This window comes from Anguilla anguilla, chromosome 8, assembly GCF_013347855.1.
Source record: "Anguilla anguilla isolate fAngAng1 chromosome 8, fAngAng1.pri, whole genome shotgun sequence".
Classification (NCBI taxonomy): Eukaryota; Metazoa; Chordata; class Actinopteri; order Anguilliformes; family Anguillidae; genus Anguilla; species Anguilla anguilla.
In genome coordinates, this window is record NC_049208.1 from 48595233 (window position 1) to 48621269 (window position 26037).

Here is a 26037-nt window from a genome sequence, read left to right on the forward strand (position 1 = left end):
GCAGAGCCCTGGGTGCCCAATGAGCACGCAGAAGCTACTGCAGGCACAGCCAATCACGTTCCAGAGGATACCTGTTCACAAAAGGCTTACCTTCCCCTACCTTGCGTGTTTCTGTGTGTGTGCGCGTGGTCGTGTGTGTGTATGTGGTCGTGTATGTCTGTGTGTGTGGTCATGTGTGTGTGATTATGCGTGTGCGTGTGTGCATGTGTGTGTGTTGCTGTGTGTGCACGTGTGAGAGTGTGTGTGTGTTGCTGTGTGTGTTGGTTCTGCTCATGAAATAAATCCCTTTGTAACTAGATAAAAGGCCTGACATTTGTCTTTGCGTGCACTCTCTCATCTCTCCCTCCCCCTGTCCCTCTCCCCCTCTCTCTCTCCCTCCCTGTCTCTCTCCCTCCCTCTCTTCCTCCCCCTCTCTCTCCCTCCCTCTCTTCCTCCCTCTCTCTCTCAGGTGGAGTGTGGTTTGCGAGGCTGCTGTACCAGCAGCACCAGAACAGGCCAGGAGGGACCCAGACGCTAATCGACAGGTGTGAAGCAGCCCGGCGGGGGCCGCAGAAAACGTTCCCCTCTGTGCGCGCGGCACACGGCGTCCCGATCACACGCTCTCCGTTTAGCACTCCGCCCGCCGCCCCCCCCCCCCCCCCGCCGGCCGTCTGCAAAGGCTCGCGTCATGGAGTGAAAAAAAGGAAAAGACGAAGGGCTGCTGTGAATGAGAGAGCTGAGAGAGGCGGGGCTCGCTTCCCGAAAACGACACGCCGGCGAGGAATGAGGAACAGACTACTGTACCATGAGCGTGTGTGTGTGCGTGTGTGTGTGAGCGTGTGTGTGTGTGTGTGTGAGCGTGTGTGTGCATGTGTGGGGTGGTGTGTGTGGGTGTGAGCGTGTGTGTGTGTGTGTGTGTGTGTGTGTGTGCGCGTGTGTGTGGGGTGGTGTGTGTGTGTGTGTGTGTGTGAGCGTGTGTGTGTGTGTGTGTGTGAGTGTGTGTGTGTGTGTGTGTGTGAGCGTGTGTGTGTGTGTGTGTGTGTGTGAGCGAGTGTGTGTGTGTGTGTGTGTGTGTGTGTGTGTGTGTGTGTGTGTGTGTGAGTGTGTGTGTGCGTGTGTGGGGTGGTGTGTGTGGGTGCGTGTGTGTGTGCGCGCATGTTCATTTCTGTATTGTTCTGGCTGCTATGTGAGTGTGTATATGTGTGTGTGCTAAAATGGGGGGACTACGTATAAAAAGGGCTGTAATTACTCGGATCACCAGATATGGGTGTAAATACCCTCAATTAAAGCTGACATAACCTCATAGTCATTGTTCAATTTGAAATCCAATGTGCTGGAGCACAGATTCCAAAAATAAATAAAATGGTGTCACTGTCTCAGTACGCTCACATTTAACTTCATAAAAATGTTTGGAACACATGCTAAATACATCATACACTAATATTTTGCTAATTCCCACTTACACACTCAAAAACAGGTTCTGTCAATTATTAAATGTGATCACAACCTGTATAATCCCAGTATGTCAGATTACACTGTATGGCTGTGCCAGAGGGGATAATCTGGCCATAATCAGGGACTGGTGTGATAATCCTCTGCACACTGACCCAGCACAGTGCAGTCATCTCACTATCTGTGCTCCACACATTTGGTCTGGTCTGATCAGCGATAATAAAGATGCACAGGCTGTCTGTGCTTGGCATAGTTGGTCTGATCTGATCTGCGATAACATGAGACAACATGAAATATAACTGAACACACAAACACACACAGACACACGCACATGCACGCATACACACACACACACGCACGCACACACACACACACACGCACAGGCGCACGGCGCTCTCCTCCACCCCCTACCCTCACACCAAAAAACTGAATTACGCCCCTCCACCCGTCCCAAATCAGCAGCCCTGCTGGTTGCCCTCCCACCGGGGCTGCAGCTGCTGTTTAATTACCCCTGCCGAAATTAAGGGCAACCCTCTCACTAAAGACAGAGAGCCCCAAGCAGGAAGCACAGACAGCATTTTCCTCAACACTAGAGCTGTGTGTGATTGTGTTCCAGCCCAAAGCCCCACCCTCTCCCTCTCTCTCCCGCTCGGCCACCCACACGGCCTCTCTGTGTGGCCGCACCGGTGTACAGGCACTCATTAGGGCAACTATACTGTTGCACTTCACCCTCTGTGAGGGGAAATCATTAGGGCTGCAGTAAAGCAGAACTTTACTCACTAGGGCTGCTGTAAAGCTGTAGTTTACTCACTAGGGCTGCAGTAAAGCAGAACTTTACTCACTAGGGCTGCTGTAAAGCTGTAGTTTACTCACTAGGGCTGCAGTAAAGCAGAACTTTACTCACTAGGGCTGCTGTAAAGCTGAACGTAGCTCACTATGGCTGCTGTAAAGCTGTAGTTTACTCACTAGGGCTGCTGTAAAGCTGTAGTTTACTCACTATGGCTGCTGTAAAGCTGTAGTTTACTCACTGGGGCTGCTGTAAAGCTGTAGTTTACTCACTAGGGCTGCTGTAAAGCTGTAGTTTACTCACTAGGGCTGCTGTAAAGCTGTAGTTTACTCACTAGGGCTGCTGTAAAGCTGTGGTTTACTCACATGGGCAGCTGTAAAGCTGTAGTTTACTCACTATGGCTGCTGTAAAGCTGTGGTTTAGTCACTAGGGCTGCTGTAAAGCTGTAGTTTACTCACTAGGGCTGCTGTAAAGCTGTGTGGTTTACTCACTAGGGCTGCTGTAAAGCTGTAGTTTATTCACTAGGGCTGCTGTAAAGCTGTGGTTTACTCACTAGGGCTGCTGTAAAGCTGTGATTTAGTCACTAGGGCTGCTGTAAAGCTGTAGTTTACTCACTAGGGCTGCTGTAAAGCTGTGTGGTTTACTCACTAGGGCTGCTGTAAAGCTGTAGTTTACTCACTAGGGCTGCTGTAAAGCTGTGGTTTACTCACTAGGGCTACTGTAAAGATGTGGTTTACTCACTAGGGCTGCTGTAAAGCTGTAGTTTACTCACTAGGGCAGCTGAGGGCCTCCTTGGCCGTGATGCTCTTGTTGCAGGCGGAGCACAGCGTGGTCCCCGAAACGGTGAGGGAGGTGAAGAGATGGCCGTTGCTGTACCTCGCCTCCCTCTCTCTCGCCTCCTTCTCCCGCTCTTTCATTCTTTCCTTCTCTTTGTTCTGCGCGGGAGGGAGAAAAAAAGGACGGAAATTCGGGGTTACCACCAGAATCAGCACAGAATGCAACAGATGGGACAGTCACCGCTCAAAACGCAGACATCGGATTTTTCTTGGATTTGGGAACTGGAGCTCACATGACGGTCACTGAAGAGGATTACCGCCACGGTGCATTTGGAAGCGCTCTAGATAACACAGAGGTGTGCCCAGCCGCCGCGCGCACCGTACCGATGACGCAAAACACAAGAGTTTCAGCGCAGGTTAGCATCTACAGCCGCTAGCACAGAGAGCTGGCAAAAGCTGACATATTGGGGACAGCGCTGAATGGAGCGTACATAAATGTTCATTTCCAGGGTGCAAGCTATTGGAGTGGTGCAGACTCCATTTTGGAATATAACAGCACTGTCTGTAAGGTACTGGTATAAGAGAGACATCCATTACTATCGAAAGGTGTTTCAGACTATCTTTCAACGGGTGCAGCACTGTGGTTTTGAACAAATGGCAGTGATACAAATCTGAAATATGAGTTTGGGTCGATGAAACGCGATGTCAACTTGCTTCAGTAGATTTGTGAGGGGGGAAACGGCAACATTGAAAACCAGAACCTTCTGGTAGATAAGAATAACGTAGATGAAAGAAATGTTGGAACAGCCCATCTGGTTGGTCTTTAACTCTTTGAAGAGTATGTTTATTAGAATTTGTTTTTTTTTCTTCAAAATTCTAAGTCAGTGTTCTAGAACTCCATTTGCTTTCAGCTACCAGTAGTGATCATTACATCAGCATTAGAATGTTCAGTTAAGAACATTCCCTTCACCTCCCCTTTCTGTTTATTTTCTTCTTGAGGTACATTTTGTTTCTTCTCAAGGTTTTACCATGTGCTAAATAAATTGGGCATTACACTCAAGTGGACCTCTGGAAGTAAAAAGGGTGAAATCCGTTGGAACAATTTCACTAACTGAAGGAGCAGACCAACTAATGCAAGGTGAGAACAGACACAGGAGCAAGGCAGCCTGTAGCCATAGCAACCAAGCTCGACAGCCCTGTTCTGTAACCTTGGCCGGGATTCAATCGACACGTCTTCTTAACGCCGAGTTACAAAAAAAAATAAAAGCCATCTTTTATTTTCTCTCCTAAAACGCGGTTTGGCGAGCACCGGAGTCACCAAAAAATCGACAAGGGCGAACTGCGATCGCGATAAAAAGCCAAGGCCTGCGTTGACTTGTACGCCGAAGATAACGGCAAATAGCTGAGTTCAGGTGTCTGTCGCTAACGCCCCTTCTCGAGAGCTTTCTGGCCTCCAGCTGCGTTCAGTCATTTCCTCCTTGAAGGTCAAAGGTCCCCCTCTTCCCAAAAGAACACTCCAATTAGACACACATTAGGCTTACTCTAGACCACTGGGTTTGATGGGCAGTGTCAACAGGTCCAGACTTAGCAGAATGGATTTTTTTCCCAGACCGGTGACCATACCTTTAATCAGGCTGCCCCAGTGCACCCTACTGTACCATCCCCAATAAACCAGCAGTATGCACTGAGTGAGAGTCTCTCTGTCTCTCTCCCTCCATCTCTTCATCTCTCCCTTCTTCTCTCGCTCTCCTTCTTTCTCTGCCTCTTTTTCTCTCTCCCTCTCCTGCCTCCATCTCTCCCTCCTTCTCGCTCTCCCCCTCCCCCTCTCTATGTCTCCCTCTGCTTGATTATCATAGCAGACTACAGTTGCACCATCACAGCAATAAGCCAAACAGAGAGAGAGAGAGAAAGAGAGAGAGAAGAGAAGAGAGGGAGGGAGAGTAAGAAGATAAAACATACTTTAATGCCAGAACACGCCTGAATTTGAAATCACAGAGAACAAAAACAGTGAAGAAAAAGAAAAAAAAAGTTGCAAGTAACGTATTTGAGTACGATGGTAAAATTCTTTAAAGTGTTCAGTCTTTTGTCTTAAGCTGTTCTTGTGGCAGCTGTAGTTGTTACCAACCGACCATAAATTAAAGCATCTGTCATTGACTTGCTTATTAACCAATTTCCCCCGCCCCCAGATGTCTGAAACAAGATTGGTGGCACAAGCAATTACAGTGCAATTCCAGTGGACTACAAAAAGCCATCGCTATGGAGACGTACAGTCCCAGACACGTCCCATCGCAGTGTGCCGATACCACCTCCCCCAAAACATATTTATAGCACCAAATCAAGATTCAGCAACTAACAATTAATCAAGCTATCGCATTGCAATCAAGCTCCCACACCACAATCATGCTATTGCATCACAAACAAACCATGGCAAGGCAAGGCAGTGGCTCCTCCCAGGGCATTGTGAGGTCACAGTGAGGGGGCGGGGTGTGTGAGAGCAGGGCTCCAGTCTGTTGCCAGGCATACAGTGCCTGTAGCAGGGACCGGATCAGGTCAAAAACGGAGGCCCGGGTGTGGTTTCCGGGACAGTCACATGGTTTCGGTTCCCCCGAAGGTACGGAGCGAAAACAGGCACTCGAAACCAGCCCCCCGCGCAAATGCTGGCAGCAAAAGCACAAACTCAAACGGGAAAGAAGAAATTCTGCACCAGCACCCGGCCGGTGATGTCATACACTTCGACGGCTTCACAGCTTCGAAATGCCGACGGTCACGATCCCAAAAGGAAACCCTCAGGGTCGTTGGAATGTAATAAATCCCCTAGGCCTCTGCTTCATGGCACTGCTGGAGACGTTAAAAGGTTAAAGACCCTTCATGTGCCCTCAGTGTTTGCCTGAACGCTTTCATTATTTATATTCGTTAATTGCTTTCCTTTTGGAGGGGGTTAAATGTTTTCAAACGGCCTGCACTGCTGACATCCTGTACAGGAAGTAAATCAAGACGCCTTCCTGTTTCAGAGAAGCCAGGCCTGTCGGGTGGGGGTTGGGGTTTAGTTGCAACAGAAAGTAGGAGCACAGACAACAGCATCAGCAAGAGGGAAATTTACTGTATTTTGAGTTTTGAAAGGCGTGCCGAAATGCCCAGATCACAGTCTCAGAGTCGCAGGGCTTCCGTCCGAGTTCTGCTTCAGTTCAGTGGACGGGAACCACTGCGTTGTGATGGAGCTGAACTTACTGAACCTTCAACGAACGCCTAAGAGAAAAGAAGGCTTGTTGAAGAGCCCTGTCACTAGACCAGAAGGTTCCGCGGATGTTCCGTAGATAACACACTACACCCCTACAGGATGCCCTTCAGGTCTCACACAGCTGTTTACTAGAAAGTTCTATAGAGACTTATCTGATATCCAGGTTTTCGGTCTTACAGTAAAGACCGCCCATCTTCCCTGAGTGACAGGCCTTTTCCTGTAATCTGCATCCGACCGTCTAATCGTCCAGCGCCCTGGGACAGCTCGGAGTGCAAGGCCATAAAATGGCTGATTGACAACTTCCTGTGAGCGGGTCACGGTTGAGAGCAGAGTGAAACGGGCATAACGCAGACCCCCCACTGAATTCTGGGTAGAGTGCAGGCAAAGCAGAGGCTCAAGATATTGCGATTAAGGGAGTAACGTTTTTTAAAAGCACGGAGTTTTCACCTCCTTTCTAAACCCTTATCTTACTCTTTAGCAAGACAGAAGAATGTTATCAGCCAGCAGCGGACTCCTCTTAACACTGTCAGGTCTGTTTAATGTAAATGCGGAATGCTGGAAACATTACTCTCTTTAGCGCTTACGCCCTTCAGTGAAATTTCAGTTACTGCCTGACAAAAAAATATCAGAGCAAAACTAACACTGACCCCCTACTTTGTTCCTTAAAATCCAAATTCACTCACTTACCCAAATAACAGTCCTAAACATGACACTGTGAGTCACTGTGAGTCCCCAATGCCATTACAGTTCTTTAAATTTTTTGAAAACGTGTTGTTTATTTGACAGGGACAGATACATATGACACATTGTTTAAAACAATAATCTGATGCACTGCATCACAACAACAGCATAGCTTAAGCTAATACCTGCTAATACGCTAATAAGGGCTTCAATGTGAAGGGAAGCACAAACCGCTAGCAAAACTCCTAGCAAACCGCGAGCGCACAGCAAGCAAACCACTAGCAAATCGCTAGCAAACTCCTAGCAAACCGCGAGCGCACAGCGAGCAAACCGCTAGCAAATCGCTAGCGCACAGCCAGCAAACCGCCAGAACAAGGTCACAGCTGTGGGCGGGGGATTCTCCGGTGAACTGTAAGAAAGTCCCTGAACTTCTCGAGGTTTAGAGGGGGGGCGTTTTCTTTTGGCCTCCCCCCTATTTCAAGCTGGCGAGCGCCGGCTGAGGGACATTCGTATGTTCACTCCGGGGGGGGGGGGGGGGGGCTGACAGACGGGCGTGGATTATTTTGGAGTTGGAAACGGGACAGACTTCCGAGCGACTGGGACCCCGCGGGCCCGGAGAGAGTTTTGTGTGACATCTGCAGACTCCGCGGCGTGAGCGCGCACCGATCGGACGGGCCCTCACTCCTCAGGCAGTCCCCCGCTCGCAGGGAGTCAAAATGGTTTCAAACATTTTTCTTCACCTCCTTATTGAGTCTGCGCTATCTTTAGACTTCAACGGCCAAGATTTCTCCAAAATCTTTGACCACATTCAGGCTCGAGCCATTTCAAAAATTCCTTATAGCAAAAAAACACGTGGCACAGTGGTCGGAGAACTGTGATCCATTACATCCATTACATTACATTACATTTATTAGGCAGACGCTTTTGTCCAAAGCCACGTACAGTAAGTGCATGATCCTAAGCAGGGGGGTTGCCAGTTCAAATCCTATATGGGTTACAGTCATGGCCCTGAGCAAGCTGCTGGCTTTAGCTGCACGGGGAAAGCACATCGCGTCTGACATTGACTCACTGTATGCTTGTGACTTCACAGAAATTGCAAAGTGCAAAAGGGAAACAACCATAATCGAGCGGAATCGCAGCAGCGTCCCCTGCGTGGATGCGGCCGGTAGCAGAGGGCTACATTAATCAGCGCCGTCAAACGCAGCGTCATTAACGTGTCCCGGCAGCTCCCGTGCCAAAGCCATCTGCGCGGGGAGCCAATCGGCTGCACCAGAGCAGCCGATATAAAGGCTAACGGCGCATTAATTAGCCGCTAACGGAAGCTCGTAGCGAAGCGGCGCGTTCCCTTCGCTTTGACGGGAGCGTCGGCGTTCTCGCGTCTCCCACGCGCGCGCGGGGGGGGGGGGGAGGCAGCGGGTCGCGGCGCCGGACGGAACTCGTGGGCGGAAGAAACGAAACGCCGCGGGGTTCTGGGGGTCCGTCTACGACGGCGCGCTAAACGCCGCGCTAGCGTCCGCTAAAACTCCGATTCCCAGCACCCATCGGCCCACTGCTCGCCGACTCCACACAGCAAGGGGTTATGGGGGAGACAGGCGGGGGTTTTTTTTTTTTTTTTTTTTTTTTGGCGGTCCTTGACATATTTCTCAGCTTCTCTGAACCGTTTCATCTTGTTTTCATTTTCTTTCATTTTTACCTTTGGCCTTTGATTCTCTCACCTCCTCCCACTGGGAGGTTTAATAGGGTCCAGTTTTTATTTACTATTTTATTTAACTTTAGTTCTGGACAGAGAGCGTTTGGCTGCTGAAAGACGCTTCACAACTGGAGTCTAACATTTATTCAATAATTGGCAAATGCTCTTACATTGATTGAACATTCTAATAATGTGGGGGAGGACACATAAAATATTTATCCGGTCGTTACTATCATTGTCATTATTGTGACGAAGAAAAATGGATCCAGCTCCGAAATAAATAATTCACATCACAGAAAATGAACAGTGTGTAATACCTGCACGTATCTGAGACTCCCCGCTGAGGTCAGCGTTAATGTAGTCGCTACGGAAACGCGTCTCCTCGTGTGCAGGGACCTGCGCGTGCACTGCGAGGACCTCCCTCGTTAACCCTGCCCTGCCATTAGGAGGGCTCTGCCTCAATTCCTGTCCAACTGCTCCCCAGAGAGAGGAGTGTGTGTGTGAGCGCGTGCGTGCGTATGTGTGTGAGTGTAGTGTGTTAGTGTGCGTGTTAGTGTATGCCTGTGTGTGCATCTATGTGTGTGTGTAATGTGTGTGTGAGTGTAATGTGTTAGTGTGAATGTGCATCTATGTGTGTGTGTAATGTGTGTGTGAGCGTGTGCGTGCATGTGTGTGTGAGTGTAGTGTGTTAGTGTGCCTGTGCATCTATGTGTGTGTGTAATGTGTGTGTGAGCGTGTGCGTGCATCTGTGTGTGAGTGTAGTGTGTTAGTGTGAATGTGCATCTATGTGTGTGTGTAATGTGTGTGTGAGCGTGTGCGTGCATGTGTGTGTGAGTGTAGTGTGTTAGTGTGCATGTGCATCTATGTGTGTGTGTAATGTGTGTGTGAGCGTGTGCGTGCATGTGTGTGTGAGTGTAGTGTGTTAGTGTGCATGTGCATCTATGTGTGTGTGTAATGTGTGTGTGAGTGTAGTGTGTTAGTGTGTGTGCTTGTGTGAGTGTAGTGTGTTAGTGTGCGTGTTAGTGTATGCCTGTGTGTGCATCTATGTGTGTGTGTAATGTGTGTGTGAGTGTAGTGTGTTAGTGTGTGTGCTTGTGTGAGTGTAGTGTGTTAGTGTGCGTGTTAGTGTATGTCTGTGTGTGTGTGCGTGTGTGTACGTATGTTTTGAGTGTAATGGGTTAGTGTATGTCTGTGTATGTGTGCGTCTATGTGTGCACAATGTGTGTGTGAGTGTAGTGTGTATGTGTATGTGTGTGTAATGCCTTAGTGTATGCCTGTGTGTGTGTGTTTGTGTATATGTGTGTGTAATGTGTTAGTGTGTGTGTGTAATGCCTTAGTGTATGCCTGTGTGTGTGTGTTTGTGTGTATGTGTGTGTAATGCCTTAGTGTATGCCTGTGTGTGTGTTTGTGTATATGTGTGTGTAATGTGTTAGTGTGTGTGTGCGTGTGTATTAGTGTATGCCTGTGTGTGTTTGTGTATATGTGTGTAATGTGTTAGTGTGTGTGTGTTAGTGCATATGTGTGTGTGTACTACACCACACTGCTCTATTTCCCTGACCCCGGCTCAGATGTTGGGGGTGTTTGGGTTGCCGTGGCGTCAGCGGGCCACGTTCACAGCCTGCTGGGTAATCTGCTCTGTTCACGGTCAGCGGCTTCGCCGGCTGAACCCCTCCTGACCCAGCCTGCCGGCGGTCGGAGCGCCGCGCCCCCCCCCCCCCCCCCGCCCCCCCCCCACCACCCCCCGCCTCCCCCCACCCCGTCATTACAGACCCCTGCCTGAGGGGAAGCAGAGCCCTGTACACCAGGGCCACCCACTGAAAGGACAGCCTTCTGAAGAGTGACTGACAGAATGGGATTTCGGGGTGTCTGGGGCGGGGGGGGGGGGGGGGGGGGGGCAGACAGATGGAGGAACGCATTCAGACCACACAGCTGCGGGACTGAGCGACATGACGGAGAGACAAAAGAAAGGGGGGAAAAAAAGGAGAGGAGGGTCACAGTGGGTTTTATTTAGCGCTCGCTGGCGAGACAGCAAAGTGACAGCAGTGACACTGAGACCAAAAAAGAGGTAGCAGAGAGAGGAAGGGTGTGTCTGTCACTCGTACCCGTGTCTGTTTAAATCTCTGTGTTAAATAATTTTACACGTACATACCCACGCTTACGCACGCAAGCACATCCCAGACTGTGTTAGTGGGTGTGTTTGCGTTTGTGTGTGTTAGTGTGTGTGTGCGTGTGTATGGGTGTGTGGGCGCATGTGTGTGTGTATAATGTGTGTGTGTAGCAGGGTAGTACAGTGCAGAGGGCTGGGGTTCCCTGTCTATGAGGCCCCTGGCAGAGACAGATGGGCCTGTCATGTAGAGGGGGTGCTGGCTGAGTGCCGTGGTAATGTGGGGTGGGGGAGAGGGCGGGCTCTCTGTACGCTGTGGTAACGTGGGGTGGGGGAGAGGGCGGGCTCTCTGTACGCTGTGGTAACGTGGGGTGGGGGAGAGGGCGGGCTCTCTGTACGCTGTGGTAACGTGGGGTGGGGGAGAGGGCGGGCTCTCTGTACGCTGTGGTAACGTGGGGTGGGGGGGGGTGGGGGCTCGGCGTGGTAATGTGGGGTGGGGGTAGGGGGTAGGGGGAGGGGGTGGATCAAGAAGGCAGTCAGAGCTCAGTGCTGCCCAGCCGGTGAGTGAGCATCACTGGGGAGCGTGGCTAATAAAAACACCAGGCCGTGTGAGGGGAGACAAAGCAGCAGGAGTGTGTGTGTAAGCGTGTGTGTTTGTGTGTGAGAGAGAGACAGAGAGAGTGTGTATGCGTGTGTGTGTGTGAGAGAGAGCGAGAGAGAGAGAGAGAGAGTGTGTGTGTGTGTGTGTGTGTGTGGGTGTATTAGATCTTTAGATCACTGAATATCAGCCTACATCGTTTTTGGGAGCTCCACCATAAACAGCGTTACAGATGAGTCATTTAGCAGACGTGTTATAATCAGTGATGCTGCCCCCTTCTTCAGTGTCCGTCCCCTATCCCCGTCCCCACAGCAACGCAGCCTCTGAGGCGTTTAAATCAGTGATGCTGCCCCCTTCTTCAGTGTCCGTCCCCTATCCCCGTCCCCACAGCAACGCAGCCTCTGAGGCGTTTAAATCAGTGATGCTGCCCCCTTCTTCAGTGTCCGTCCCCTATCCCCGTCCCCACAGCAACGCAGCCTCTGAGGCGTTTAAATCAGTGATGCTGCCCCCTTCTTCAGTGTCCGTCCCCTATCCCCGTCCCCACAGCACCGCAGCCTCTGAGGCGTTTAAATCAGTGATGCTGCCCCCTTCTTCAGTGTCCGTCCCCTATCCCCATCCCCACAGCACCGCTGCCTCTGAGGCGTTTTAATCAGTGATGCTTCCCCCTTCTTCAGTGTCCGTCCCCTATCCCCGTCCCCACAGCACCGCTGCCTCTGAGGCGTTTTAATCAGTGATGCTTCCCCCTTCTTCACTGTCCGTCCCCTATCCCCGTCCCCACAGCACCGCTGCCTCTGAGGCGTTTTAATCAGTGATGCTTCCCCCTTCTTCACTGTCCGTCCCCTATCCCCGTCCCCACAGCACCGCTGCCTCTGAGGCGTTTTAATCAGTGATGCTTCCCCCTTCTTCAGTGTCCGTCCCCTATCCCCGTCCCCACAGCACCGCTGCCTCTGAGGCGTTTTAAACAGTGATGCTTCCCCCTTCTTCACTGTCCGTCCCGTATCCCTGTCCCCACAGCATGCTCAGTCCGTTCACACACACTACCTTCAGGAGAAACGTCTGCAAACTCCCGCTGACCTCTGTGTACCGCATCGCGTGCAATAACAACCGCACTGCCAGGAATAACGACCAGGGAGGCAACAGGAGAAGTCAGAGGAATAAGGGGAGGCAGCATGCAAAGACAACAATGAAAAATATGTCCCAAATCACAACGAAACGATGCCCCAAATGACATCGAAACGATGCCCCAAATCGCAACGAAACAATGCCCAAATCACAACGAAACGATGTCCCAAACAATAACGGAAGGATACTCCAAATAATAACGGAACGACGCCCAAAATCACAATGAAAGGATGCCCTGAATCATAACAAAAGCACCCACAGCTGTATGATCAAGTCCAATGAGAGAGCTTCATAAACAAGACCAGGTTAAAACCTAGTATATGGCTAAACAGGCAGACCGCTGTTGCGGTCCAGCCAAAAAAAAAAGGTTCTTTCCAGACACTTCGCAATTTTAACCCAACCGTTCAACACGACACACAAACACCACCTCGGCCTTTGCCTAAGAGGTAAAGCACAAGCAAAACAGCGTCCATTTTCTGGAACCAAAGAGACGTTTGAGGACTGCAGCTGTGTTTTCTGCCATCTGCCAACTCATAGTCATTATCACAGGCTATGTATAAGTCAACGCTTCTGCCTGCATAACTATGCATAACTAACAAGGGCTCTACAGTGCTCCCAATTTAGGAGCATTTGCTTCTGAAAAGTGCTAACTATAAAAAATAACTTCGGAGCACGTATGCTAATTGAGATGCATTAGTGCGCACCTAAATTTTTCACCTTGGAAAACATGTTGGTGTGGAGCCTCTTTAGGATGCACAGGCATTTGATTACATAATGCGCTATTATGTCGCTACGCTGGCAAACCGAGGACGCAAGCGCATGAAAATAAGTGGCATCAAAATGGCAGGAAAGTGGTGCGTATTGTGCTGGAAGCGGCTGCAGCTTGAATGGGGTTGTTTTCACTTCTGTAAAATGACACCTCTCTATCACTAGCCTGTCCTTTCGACTGTGCGTGTGTGTGGGGTGTGTGGGGGGTGTGTGTGTGTGTGTGTGTGTGTGTGGGTGTGTGGAGGGGGGCTGATATGTGTAGGCGTGGGCAGAACATTCCCTCATAAAAACTCCCTTTAACCCTTTAAGTTGTGAGATCACAAATATGAGATTAGAATGTTCTTAACTGAACATTCTAATGCTGATGTAACAATCGCTGCTGGAGTTCTAGAACACTGATTTAGAATGTTAGAAAAACATTCCGATAAGCCTACTCTTCAGTGGGTTAATGATCAGAATGAGTAGTGTTGAGGTAGGTAGGCCTGGTGGGACAGGGGGGTGTGTTAAGGTCCCCGGTGCTGGGGGTTTATCTGAGGGCGGCAGATTTAGGAAGAGGCTGGTGCGGCAGCTTGCGCGTCTGGGCCTGCCTTCTGTTGCCATGGCGAAATAACTGCCAACTGTGCCAGGGTCTGTCCTCTGTCCTTTCAAGATAACCGCGAAGACAAGAGAAAAGAATTTCTGATCAGCGTCCGTTGATTTGATTCCCGTTTTTGATTCATTTCTGTGGCTTGTTGGGGGGAAGCCTTGTTTCTGAGACAGACGCAAACCCAATGCTTGGCCAAATTTCACCAAATTAACTGTGGCGACCCGCTGAACTTATTAAACTATGTTCCTTAAGGCACAAACACGATTAATTGGGAGTAAAAGCAGGGGGAAAAAATACCAACTGATTCCAGGCCAGTGATTGGCTCTCTCCCAGGGCCCATCTGTGGGCTGTCAGGGAAGTCCTCAGACACAGCACTTTGAACACTGAGCCAAAATGGATTCTGATTTCACGCAAACTGCACCGTTTGAGGGAAACTCCCCCTAAAGCCCTAAATGCTCGTGCACAGCTGTGGGATATCCACGTATTAAGATGTCTTTAATCTTGTTTACAGACGTTTGCTTAACATAAACCGCTCTACCAACAACAGACGGCAGACCCCCCCATTTCTGCCAAATCGGAGATTATCTCAGCAGAATAACAGCTTACCTGTGGGAGGCCAGTTGAAATACCCTTTCCGTGGCTTTGACACCATCCACCGATTCCACCACTGTGTCCATACATCCATTAAAGTCCACGTATTTGCAGTACATTGGTTTTTACACAATATGTTGTAAATACAGTATGGTAATACAAATGTGTAGTGTAGTATGTACCCACTGGGTGCTGGAGCCTATCCCAGCATGCATTGGGCGAGAGGCAGGAATACACCCTGGATAGGCCACCAATCCATCACAGGGCACACACCATTGACTCACTCACACACCCATACCTGGAGCCTCCCAATTAGCCGACCTGCATAGTTTGGACTGCGTGAGGAAACCAGAGGAAACCCACGCGGACATGCAAACGGCACAGAGAAAGGCACGGGCTGGAAATGAAGCTTCTCGCTGTGAGGCGACAGCGCTACCCATCGCACCACAGTGTGAGCAACCTAATTCTCACTGAACAGTATAAACTGTCCAATAGGAACTGCGTTAATGGCTAATATTGTAGGCAGTGCAATTAATGCGATTTCAGCCAGTGTGATATTCAACTGATATTTGGCGATTCACCACTGTGCGCAGGTTCTCTCTCTAACTGAATGGTATGTACTAGGCATATGAGTTCTTGCTCATACTGTATAGCAGGGATGCAATTTCAAAAGGTTTTGTATTCAGATCATCGCAATACTGACTGAGAATATATACTACACTACATATGTATTTGTAGTACCATACGATACTACCATATTGTATTCACAATATATTGTGTAAAAATCAATATACTGCAAATATGTGCATTTTAATGAAAATATAATAAAATATATACTTCACAGTAGTGTATTTTCAGAAAAATATATATTGCATTATTACTGAAATCACACAAAAAATGAAATCAAATTGTCTGGCAAGCTCCAGTGCACGGATCTGCGGGTGAGCTGCATGGTGAAACAGCACCAATGCATGGCTCCGCGTGTGAGCTGCATGTTTTAACAGAGATCTAATGCAAGGCTGCACTTGTGAGCTGTAGGGCTGTCAAAAAATATTCGAAGTTTATACGAATTCGAAAACCATTCGAAAATCTTTAAAAAAAATTTTTTTTTTTAAGTTCGAACCTAAATTTGAGCATTCGAATATTAGTTTTGGATCCCGCGTTTTGTAATTAACATGAATATACAGGCTTTAATTTCATGCGGCGAATCATGTTCATGCACGCAAAGTTCATTTCCTGTGCTAACGTTACTTCCTGTCAACAAAAAACGTAACCACACAGGTGGTTTTCCTTGCCAATAACCTGTGGTGATACTTTCAGCTCCATGGACACCTAACGTTACTTGTCAGCTCATAGACATACATGTCTATGGGTCAGCTGGCCTCGCGAGCCAGCCTCTTTTTTCACTTCGTTCAACAGATCTAGTCAGCTAACAATTTAGGCTAAGTAATGTTCCCATGGCAGGCTATGTTTCCTTTCTGTTCTGAAGATTATGACAAAATTGGATGGTGAAAGAAGTTAAACAAACTAAACGGAGTAAGCAATTTATGTTGCTTTAGGCTACAGGTATTAGCCGTTTGAATAGTTTTTGTTTTAAGAAATAAACAGGGATTTCCTACAATCATTTCCCTATTATTGTGATTAATAAATGACGAGTTATGGCAAATTAATTCCACGAGAAAGTGCTTTATTCATATGCGCATTTAGGCTATAGAAACTGCAGCGGGCTCATAATAAAATGAACTTGCGTGCATACGTGAAGACCTGACGTACGTAGAGCCACAACCGTTTCCACGGTCAAATCGAGTCATGTTGAAATTTTATAAATCACTACTTTAACGTGATTTTCTATGTACGCGCCAGACAGTTGATCTAAAATACGTTTTATAAATGAGGCCCCAGATGTAGTAACCGCGTATGAAAGTTTGAAAGTTCACCAATGTCCTCTATTCTACTGCCCGCTTGTGGAAAATAACGCGCAGACCAGTTTAGGGGGAGCATCACGTGCAAATTGTGCCCGACAATAAGCAGCTTATTTTTGTGAATTATAGGCAAATGATATTCGAATATATTCAAACTCTAACTAATTACAAAAGCTAATATTTGAACTCAATTTCATGGCGCTTTTGACAGCCTTAGTGAGCTGCATGCTGGAACAGCACCAATGCATGGCTCTGCAGGTGAGCTGCATGCTGGAACAGCACCAATGCATGGCTCTGCTGGTGAGCTGCATGGTGAAACAGCACCGATGCATGGCTCTGCTGGTGAGCTGCATGGTGAAACAGCACCGATGCATGGCTCTGCAGGTGAGCTGCATGCTGAAACAGAACGGCAGGCTGGCAGCATGTGAAGGACACGCATGCTAATCTGTGTCCGCCTGAGCACACTGCAATAATGCGAGAGCTGCAGGACTGTGCATTGCTAATTTGGAACCAAAGCATAAAAACGGGGATGGCGCAAGGTGTTGCAAAATATACACAAACTCACAGCCAAAGTTAGTAAATCCCCTACTTCCTGTATGGAGTCAATGAGGTCACCCTAAAGCAAACACTGACGTTACCGTTCCAAAAATAGCACTTCCTCTGAGCGCTGTCATGCTTGTACCAGACAGGGGTGAGGTCACACAAACAGAAGAGAGCCAGAGTGGGACATCAACATACACAAGAAACACAAATGTGTTCACAGACTACTAAGGATATCACCCAGCATTCAGGTGACTGGGTGCTCACTGATAGCTTCCTCCTTGGTAACGCTTAACGGACGTAGGAATTACACATAAGTTTGACAATGCAAAAGCCCCAGAGCTGAATTCAAAGTTTTGTCCTTAACTTTGACTAACAAACAAAAGGCATGTGTTTTTGGTTCTTCTTTGCAGAACTGGCTGAAACCGACTGTGTTCAGGAATCGCAAAAGTGGAAGGCCTGTGTTTTATGCAGCACCTGGTGTTGAGCATGTTGAGGAGGCCCTGGTGTTCAGTGTTGAGGAGGCCCTGGTGTTCAGTGTTGAGGAGGCGCTGGTTATAATATGGAAGGGTGTGGGAGACAGACACTAGTGATGAAAAGCAGAACCCCCTTCTGTTCATTTTCACCACTGAACTCAGCCTTCCCAGCAGCCCTGGCTCCTCACACACAGGTACACACGCACACACACGCGCGCGCACACATGCACACACACACACACGCAGTGACTCACAGTCACCATTGTAATCGCGACCAAAAAAGAGCTTCGGAGGCGAACCCGACGGTGTATCCAGGCCTGAAGCCACAGAGATAGCGGCTATGACTGAATGGTTACCGTGACAACCGCAGATGTTTCCCGGCGAGCCTGGGCGTTTGGGGTGAGAGGTGTGACTGAGCGCGACGGGGAGCAAGTCCATTCCCCCGAATGTTTTGAGGGTGGGTGGTGGCTGTGGGTCGGGGGGGGGGGCAAACACTTCTGTTCAGCAGTTCATGTGGGTGGAGTGGTGGGTGGGTGGTGGGGGTGGTTACGCAACACAGGAGCTTCTCCTCACCTTCCATACAGCAGGTCTTTAGGAACAGACAAAGCGTGCCGCTCGCACACCAACACACTCAGAGTGCATCTTAACCAACGCTGCTTCAGTTACACAGGCTGCCAAAGGACTCCTTGACCCCTAGGAAACGGGAGTGACGGGCTCTTTAAACAGCGGCAGATTAGCACATCGGGGCAGCGGTGCTTCAGGCGCTTCGAAAGGGCCGCCGCGTCGCGAAAAAACCCACGCGGGTACCGCGGCGATGCCCGCGAGAGGCCGAGCGGTGACCCGGGGGACGGCGAGGTCGCGCCGAGAGCCCGTCACCTCACCGAACGACCGGGGACGGCTTCCACCGGCTGCGCGTTCAACGACGCGGCGATAAACGTCTCGGCGGGAAAAAAAAAAGGCAGACTCGCAGTCTCGGGAGACGTGTTCCGTCGCCCGCCAAGCTTATCGGACGCCGCGAATACCCGAGTTTGAACATTCCAGAGCGCCGGGCCCCGCGGCTAAAAATAGCGGCTCCGCTAGACGTAGCCTAAACTGCAGAAGTCAGGGGGCTAAAAATGCACAAAACGGGACAGAAGTCGCAGAGACCAAGCAAGACTCCCATTGGCCGTGACGTCCAGCCAATCGCGGAGCCTTTATTAATATCGGTCTCTATTTTCACAGTGCCAGTGAGCAAAGGAACGTGCATCGATCTGGACGGCCTCCTAGTTCAGTGGTACACAGCGAGAGGCCCAATCATACGCGGCATAGCCTGGGAGATCATAAAAGGGACTATTTCCCTAAAATGTCCACTGCAAAGAGTTGATTTAACACTCAGCAGCATTCCCAGGGTCAGTGGCTGCAGAACAGGAACTGATTCACCGCCGAGACAGCGGGGGGAAGATGATCAGTGTGACACACAAGGGGGGGGTGAGTCACGCTGACGGACTCGACGGACTCGCGACACGCGCTGTTGCATGAGACAGAGAGGGCAGACGCACGGACGAGAGAGAAAGGGAGGGTGTTCCTTCCTTTTCCCCTCACTGTCTTTTCTTTCTTTCTGTCTTTTCCTCACTCACTCTGCCTGTGCGTGTGTGTGTGAGAGAGAGAGAGAGAGTGCGTAGGTGTGTGTGTGTGTGTGTGTCTCTGTGAGAGTGCGTAGGTGTGTGTGTGTGTGTGTCTCTGTGAGAGTGCGTAGGTGTGTGTGTGTGCGTGCGTGTCTGTGTGAGAGTGTAGGTGTGTGTGTGTGTGTGTGTGTGTGTGTGTATGTGTGAGAGTGTGTGTGTGTGCGTGTGTGTGTCTGTGTGAGAGAGTGTGTGTGTGCGTGTGTGTGTCTGTGTGAGAGAGTGTGTGTGTGTGCGTGTGTGTGTCTGTGTGAGAGAGTGTGTGTGTGCGTGCATGTCTGTGTGAGAGAGTGTGCGTGCATGTCTGTCTCTGATCCAGTAAAGCTCACAGAAGGGGAATGCTCCATTAGCTTTGATGACACAAAATATGAAAAAAGCAAAAATTCCCACAGAAACTGCACATTAAACTTTGTTACCAAATTGAGTCATTGCCTGCTCACTGCCCACCAGCCTTTCCACAAGCACACCCACCTCCCTCCTTCTCTCTCTCACTCTCTCCCTCCTTCTCTCTCTCTCTCTCTCTCTCTCTCTGAGGCACAGGCTGGTCACACGCCCACATATACATTCCCACACAAGAGCTGCTGACAAGAATCATCCACACTACAGTCTACAGTAAACAGCCACACTGTAAAGTGCACTCGTCATGCGCACTTCAGTGTACACTACTCATACAGAGTGCTATCCACACTCCCCATCTACACTTCAGTCTCTCATGCTAGCACACAGTATCCTCCATCACTTCCTAGTTCTGTCATGTTCAAGCAGATCTTTACTGAGAACAGAAAATATTATTGATTAATGTCAATGCTAAAGGTGGAATATTACAGATTTACTTTAACCCTTTGACAAGTAGGTTTTTTGGAATGTTTTTCTTCCCAGAGTTCAAAGTCAGTGTTCTAGAAATCCATTTTTGGCTGGACCGCAACAGCGGGGCCAGCCCTACAAACGCGAATGTTTGCGACTGAACGACTGAGTGATCTAACTGAGCGATGAAGTTATATCATTGGTCGGCCGAGTTATGAAGTTACACCATTGGTCGGCCGGATCACATGTGTTAGGTCCAGCCATATACTAGGTTTTGACCTGGTCTTGTTACATCAGCATTAGAATATTCAGTTAAGAACATTCTAAGCACATATTTGTGAACTTACACCTCAAAGCATTAAAGGGTCATTGCTGAAGGTGGTGAATTATGGGTGTATTTTAACGCGGAAGGTGGTGCATTATGGGTGTATTTTAACGCTGAAGGTGGTGCATTATGGGTGTATTTTAACGCTGAAGGCGGCTCATTATTGACGCATTTTAATGCTCACGGTGGCGCAGGCTGTAATTATGTTTCTCTTCCCCTCTCTTCCCCGCGTTACAGGTTCAGCAGTAAACTCCGCTCATAAATCAGGTATTTACGCTGCGTCGACCCATCGATTAAACCCCGAATTAAACCGCAGCGTAAGCACTTGGCTCCCATTGGCCGTCTCCTCTCACTATATTCCCTCTCCCAAGTAAAACGGAGCGCCCAGCTGTTCTTAAAGGTACACACATCCGTTAAAAGAACACTGAAATTTGCTGCGTGACCATTTTCCCAGGGTTACACCTGCATAGATCACCGCTAGAGTTTCTGCGCCATCGGGAATGGAACCCTGACATCAGCCGACGTCAAGCACAGTGACATAGTCATGTTCATGTGGTGGATAAGAACCTGGGCTTCTAACCAGGAGGTTGCAGGTTCAAATCCCAGGTGAGGGTTATGCTATGATACCCCTGAGCAAGATGCTTATTAACCTTTACCTTAGACAGATGCAGGGTTCTTCCTGTATAAAGAAATTTTTGGTGAGCACCAAAGCAGAAAAAAGGGAAAACAGGAAATAGTTGAATGAGAACAATGTTGGATCCCGACCGCAAGCGCTAGCCCAATGACAGGACCGCCAGAAGACTCTTTTCATGCCAGGAAAAACACAGAAATGATGCTGTTTACAAAACCTGAAGTTTGCGCTATATTTATTCAAAGGTGCATGAAGGACAACTGAAGACTGCCTTATGCCACTATGTGAAACAATCTCACTGAAGTGAACCAGCATCAGTGCTTACAGCTAACTACCTAAACCAGGGTAAATGGCCGAAACAAAAACCAGGAATAGATTCCAGCTTTCCAGGAAAGGGGTTCCCCACTCCTGCTTTAAATCCCCCACCAGATAAAGCCCTGCGACTGAAAAACACATTTGCCCACGCTACAGCTGTTCGAGGGAGTCAGCCTTCCCGCTCGCACGCGGACGGCATCTGCTTCGCGTTCACGCGACAACTGCGCAAGCCAAGACGTATTTTAAAAAACAGCTGATAAAATCGCAACCGGCTCAACCGACAAGGGACAAGCGGTTTCGGACAATTCAGCAGGGCGATAAATTAGGCCTTTTCAGAACGTCTCCTTAATCATTAATCTTTCGAACTGCCACCGTTTTGCTACTGCAGCAGAATGCATAGAAAAACAAGCCGAGGAAGGAAAAAAAACAACAACAGCATTTATTAAAAGCTTCTGCTGCTGACCCAGCTTGCTAATGCCACCTTTTCCTCATTAAAATAAATGGAAATGAGCGTTGCTATAGAAGCACAGGGGCTAGCCTTGTCTTACTGGGGAAGTGGCATGCTGGCTTAAAGTGTTCCTACCGTACATAGTTGTGTATGTACAGAGAGAACAGTGCATAGTCATGAAGTTTCATACCAGGAGTACTGATCTAAGATCAGTTTAGCCTTTTAGCCCATAGAATACAGGCTTAGGATGTGAACAGCGGCGGCTGATCCCAGGTCAGTAGCAGCTGGGCCATGTCCAAATCAGCGCACTTCCCTATTATTGAGTATACCTGTTAAGTACGCCGGATGAGAAAGTTGTTAAGTCTGCAAAATTTTCTCTAAATAGTGTACTTCAATTCACAGGGTGACATACTTATTTCTGGGGGTTTCGCTGAGTACATTCCTTTTCAGGAAGGAAGCGACCATTTTCGGTCACACAAATATGACATGCAGCTTTGCTTCAAAAACCAGGCGCAGCTTTGCTGAAGGTTTCCTTCAACAACAACAGCGACGTGTGAGCAAGGGCGGAACGTCTTACAAAACTTCCGCAGCACGGTCGAAAATAGCACGGAGGATATCTACTGAAAAACAACAAAGAATACTGAAAAATACGCACTAAACAGTAGACAGTATGCGTAGTAGACAGCATATAGTTTGAGGACACAGTAGTGCGGAGGCGAATTCAGACACAGCCCTAGTCTGAGACTCTTTAAGAGTACAGGGCCCGGGTCAGTGTTACTCCTGATCTGGGACTCCAATTTGTTTCAATTAAAGACTCGGTGGCACCGCCCCTTTCATCACAACAGCTGCTGTAATTGGTGAAAACTGAGCTTTCCGTTTGAAAGCTGAATACCAGGAGACTCTTTTACTGACATTTACACCGACCATCTACATTACGAAACCTGCTGTTCCCAGCATTTGATTGGGCAACTCTCTGCGTGTTAGCAGCGGTTGGGAAAGCCAGCACCCCCCCCCCCCCCCGTCATGGCTGTTAAAGGGGTATAAAACAGTTTGGGAAGCTCCCGGCCCTGTCTCCATACAGGGAGACGCCTGGCCGCTGTAAATGTGGGCGTGGCTATGACCGGTTCGCGGACAAACCGCGCAGATTCGTCCGCGCTGCCGCCGCGTAATTTCACTCGGCAACAGGTGGTGCGTTTCCTTCACGGAGAGAGTCGGGCGTCTCAGAACCTCCGCTTCAGAACACGAGGCTGATATTCCCATGCAAACGGGGCTGCATTTCTATGGAAACCATTGCTGAGCGCACACACACATTCAAATATCTGCATCGTCAACCGAGCACACTGAATCACAGCTGAACATGCTCGCTCGCACACACACACACACACACACACACATTCAAATATCTGCATCGTCAACCGAGCACACTGAATCACAGCTGGACATGCTCGCTCGCACACACACACTCACACACACACACACACACATTCAAACATCTGCATCGCCAACCGAGCACACTGAATCACAGCTGAACATGCTCGCTCACACACACACACTAAAATATCTGTATCACCAACAGAGCGCACACAGAATCACAGCTACACAAGTGCGCACGTACACACGCACGTACACACACACACACACATATGCACACACGCTCACACACGCACATTCAAATATCTATATCACCGACAGAGCGCACACAGAATCACAACTGCACATGCGTGCACAAACACACTCGCACACACACACACATTCAAATATTGGTATCACCCACAGAGCATACACCGAATCCAACTGCAGACACACACGCACACACACACACATTCAAATATCGGTATCACCCACAGAGCATACACCGAATCCAACTGCAGACACACACACACACACACACTCATAAAACACATTCATTTGACAGCCACTCATTACAGCTTGAAATAACGTGTTGGTAATGAAATCCACCAGCACTACCAACACCAGCAGAGACAACCTTTCCGTTTCAACAGAGGCCTCTCACAGCCTCCAGAAGAAACAGAGGATGAGGAGAAAGGCAGCAGGACAGAGGAAAAGAAGCAGAAACGGGATGGTCAGGGTAAAGGAGTTGGAGGTGGAGAGACTTCAAACAGTGGGAAGGGAAGACAAGAGAGAGGGAGAGAGAGCATACCAATGATGGTGTTAATGAATATAAAAAAAAAATGGATGAGAGATACAGGAACGTAAAACAGAAAGAGAAAGAACAGGCTCTTTCCCATTAAATCCATTTAAAAACTGCAAAAGCATATGTGACTCTAGTCATTAAACACAGTATCACAGACAGGCCAGTGGGATTACATTACATTACATTACATTTATTTGGCAGACGCTTTTAACCAAAGCGACGTACAAAAAGTGCATTTCGTGGTCATGGACAGGGATAAGGGGACCCCCCAAGGGATGCCCCCCCCCCACCCCCACTCACACACACACACACACACACTCCTACACACACACACACACACACTATCACCTACAGGAACTGTTCATACAAGTTAGTCGAGTCATAATACATTTCTAAAGGCAAAGGACTTTAGATTCTCATTTATTTTATATTCATTCTTCTAGTTGAAAATGACCACTGCCTCCAACTCACTGACTTTATCTGGACACACAAATATTGACTACTGGTAAGGCTCAATAAATACCTCCAACATGATCAAATATTGTACATTGAAATTAACCTTGTCTGCATATACACACTAAAACAACTCCACGTATAACACTGCGTGTTACTTTCTGTTACTTCTTTTGCGCTTCCACATGCAACGGATGTGAGTCCTCGGCGATTTTTTACGAAACTAAGAAAGAATGGACGGAAATGTCCATTGCGCAAAAAGAACCCTCTGTGTCCCACACACACACACACACACACAGACACACACACACAGGGCTTCCCTTTCTTTGAACTCTCTGTTCTTTCAGAAAATATCCCGGGAAACGTGCTTGGGGTACTCAAGCGATTTAGGCTACCACGCCACAAAGCTACACTAAACCACGCGTAACGCTATGGATTTTAAACCGGGAACCCTTCGCTGTCAAACACGGAGAGGTAGCATAACGAAAGCGTAAATCCGAAGTAGAATGGATGTGAATCTATCATCTATAATGCACCCTACAGTTCAGTGCTAATCTGCAGACGCGCGCAACTTCCCTCCCACTCAATACACCGAAGGTGCGCGAGCCACCCGGCACGGCTCTGAGTAGGCTACATTTTAACCACAGGATCGACTGATTGATTGATTGATTATTTAAAGTAGTGAGACATTAAGCTACTGTTATACCGACTAGTAAGATACAGCAATACATCAACTGTAATTGAAGTCACCGGTTTCAGATACGGAACTCACCCGCAAACTGATTTCTTTCATTCTGTCCTGTCGCGTTTTCGGTAGAGGATCCGTAACTCTGGACATAGCGAGCTTCAGATCACTACAAAAAGACCACGAATCCGTTCACAGAATGCATGTACAGCGTTGCAGTTTCACTGTATTTAACACTTTTCTAAAAAAGAAAAGAATCCTCTTTCGTGTCGTCAGTAGTAAGAGTAAGTTCCTGATCTCGGTTTCAAAAAAAGTCAAATAGTTAGTCCATTAATTAAAATAAAACTCATTAACTGTATTTTTCCCCAAATGGCTTTTCAGAATGTTCACCCGTCACAGAGAGTCGATTCACTTTTCCATACAGGAAACTCGAAGGTGGTATGTAGTTAATACAGCTCTAAACTGAAGGCACCGCTCCTCGGTCCAAAGCCACGCCCCCTGAGGCGGCTCTAGTCCTCTTGCGCTCCACTTGCGCACCATTAGACCAATGACGTCTATGATTTCAATAACGTAATGCCCATTAGACCATCCCACCCTCGGTCCTCGCAGCCAATGAAAAGCACACCGCGTATTTTACTTTTTTTATGATCCTAACTGTCTGGGAACCGTTACTTACAATAAACATACATTTAATACACCTTAGCTTTTGAATTTGTATTCTGAATTATGCGGCTGAGGCACACTCCGTTCCTTTGTATAGAATGCAGAAATCCGAACAAGGTTTGATAAAACCTTCAAAAGACCTCGTGTGTTTTCTCCACAAAAATATGTCACACAAACATATACTTTCTCCACGTCAACAAAGCTGGGAAATGCAGCGTTCGCATGCCACCAGATTTCATACCGCGTGCTACAGTTTATGTTCATGCTTTAAGGTAATGGAGAATGGAGTATTGAATCGAATTGTACTAACGAGGCGGATAGCCTTGAAAGACCAACAGAGCACACTGAAACATATTCATTTAGGTATGCTGTGGTTGTGTGTCTGCATAAATGTGTGTGTGTGAAGGCGGTAGGGTGGGTGGGAGGTGGTGAATGGCACTTTGGAACTGAGAATAGAAAACATTAAATGGGTGTTTATACTTTTGCAAAGGTTAAGGGAGGAGAGGAGGGTTCAGTGTAATCACAAGAAAATTACGTTTCTTGTGAAATGGGAACTGTCGATCCAGACAGCCAGCCTCGGCCAGGCC

At 48.4% G+C, this 26037-nt stretch overlaps 1 protein-coding gene across 3 annotated transcripts in view; it reads right to left on the reverse strand.

Annotated features, from left to right (window-relative positions):
* arhgef1a (Rho guanine nucleotide exchange factor (GEF) 1a) overlaps window positions 1–26037 on the reverse strand; it is an 81100-nt gene that overhangs the window by 23015 nt on the left and 32048 nt on the right. For 2 of the 3 annotated variants that reach the window (XM_035429843.1, XM_035429844.1), the window contains one exon: window positions 2991–3153. In XM_035429843.1, coding sequence (XP_035285734.1) covers window positions 2991–3153 — 163 coding nt within the window. Of the gene's footprint in view, window positions 1–2990; window positions 3154–24874; window positions 25271–26037 lie in introns of those variants that run through there. The other variant, XM_035429845.1, reaches the window with a different exon arrangement.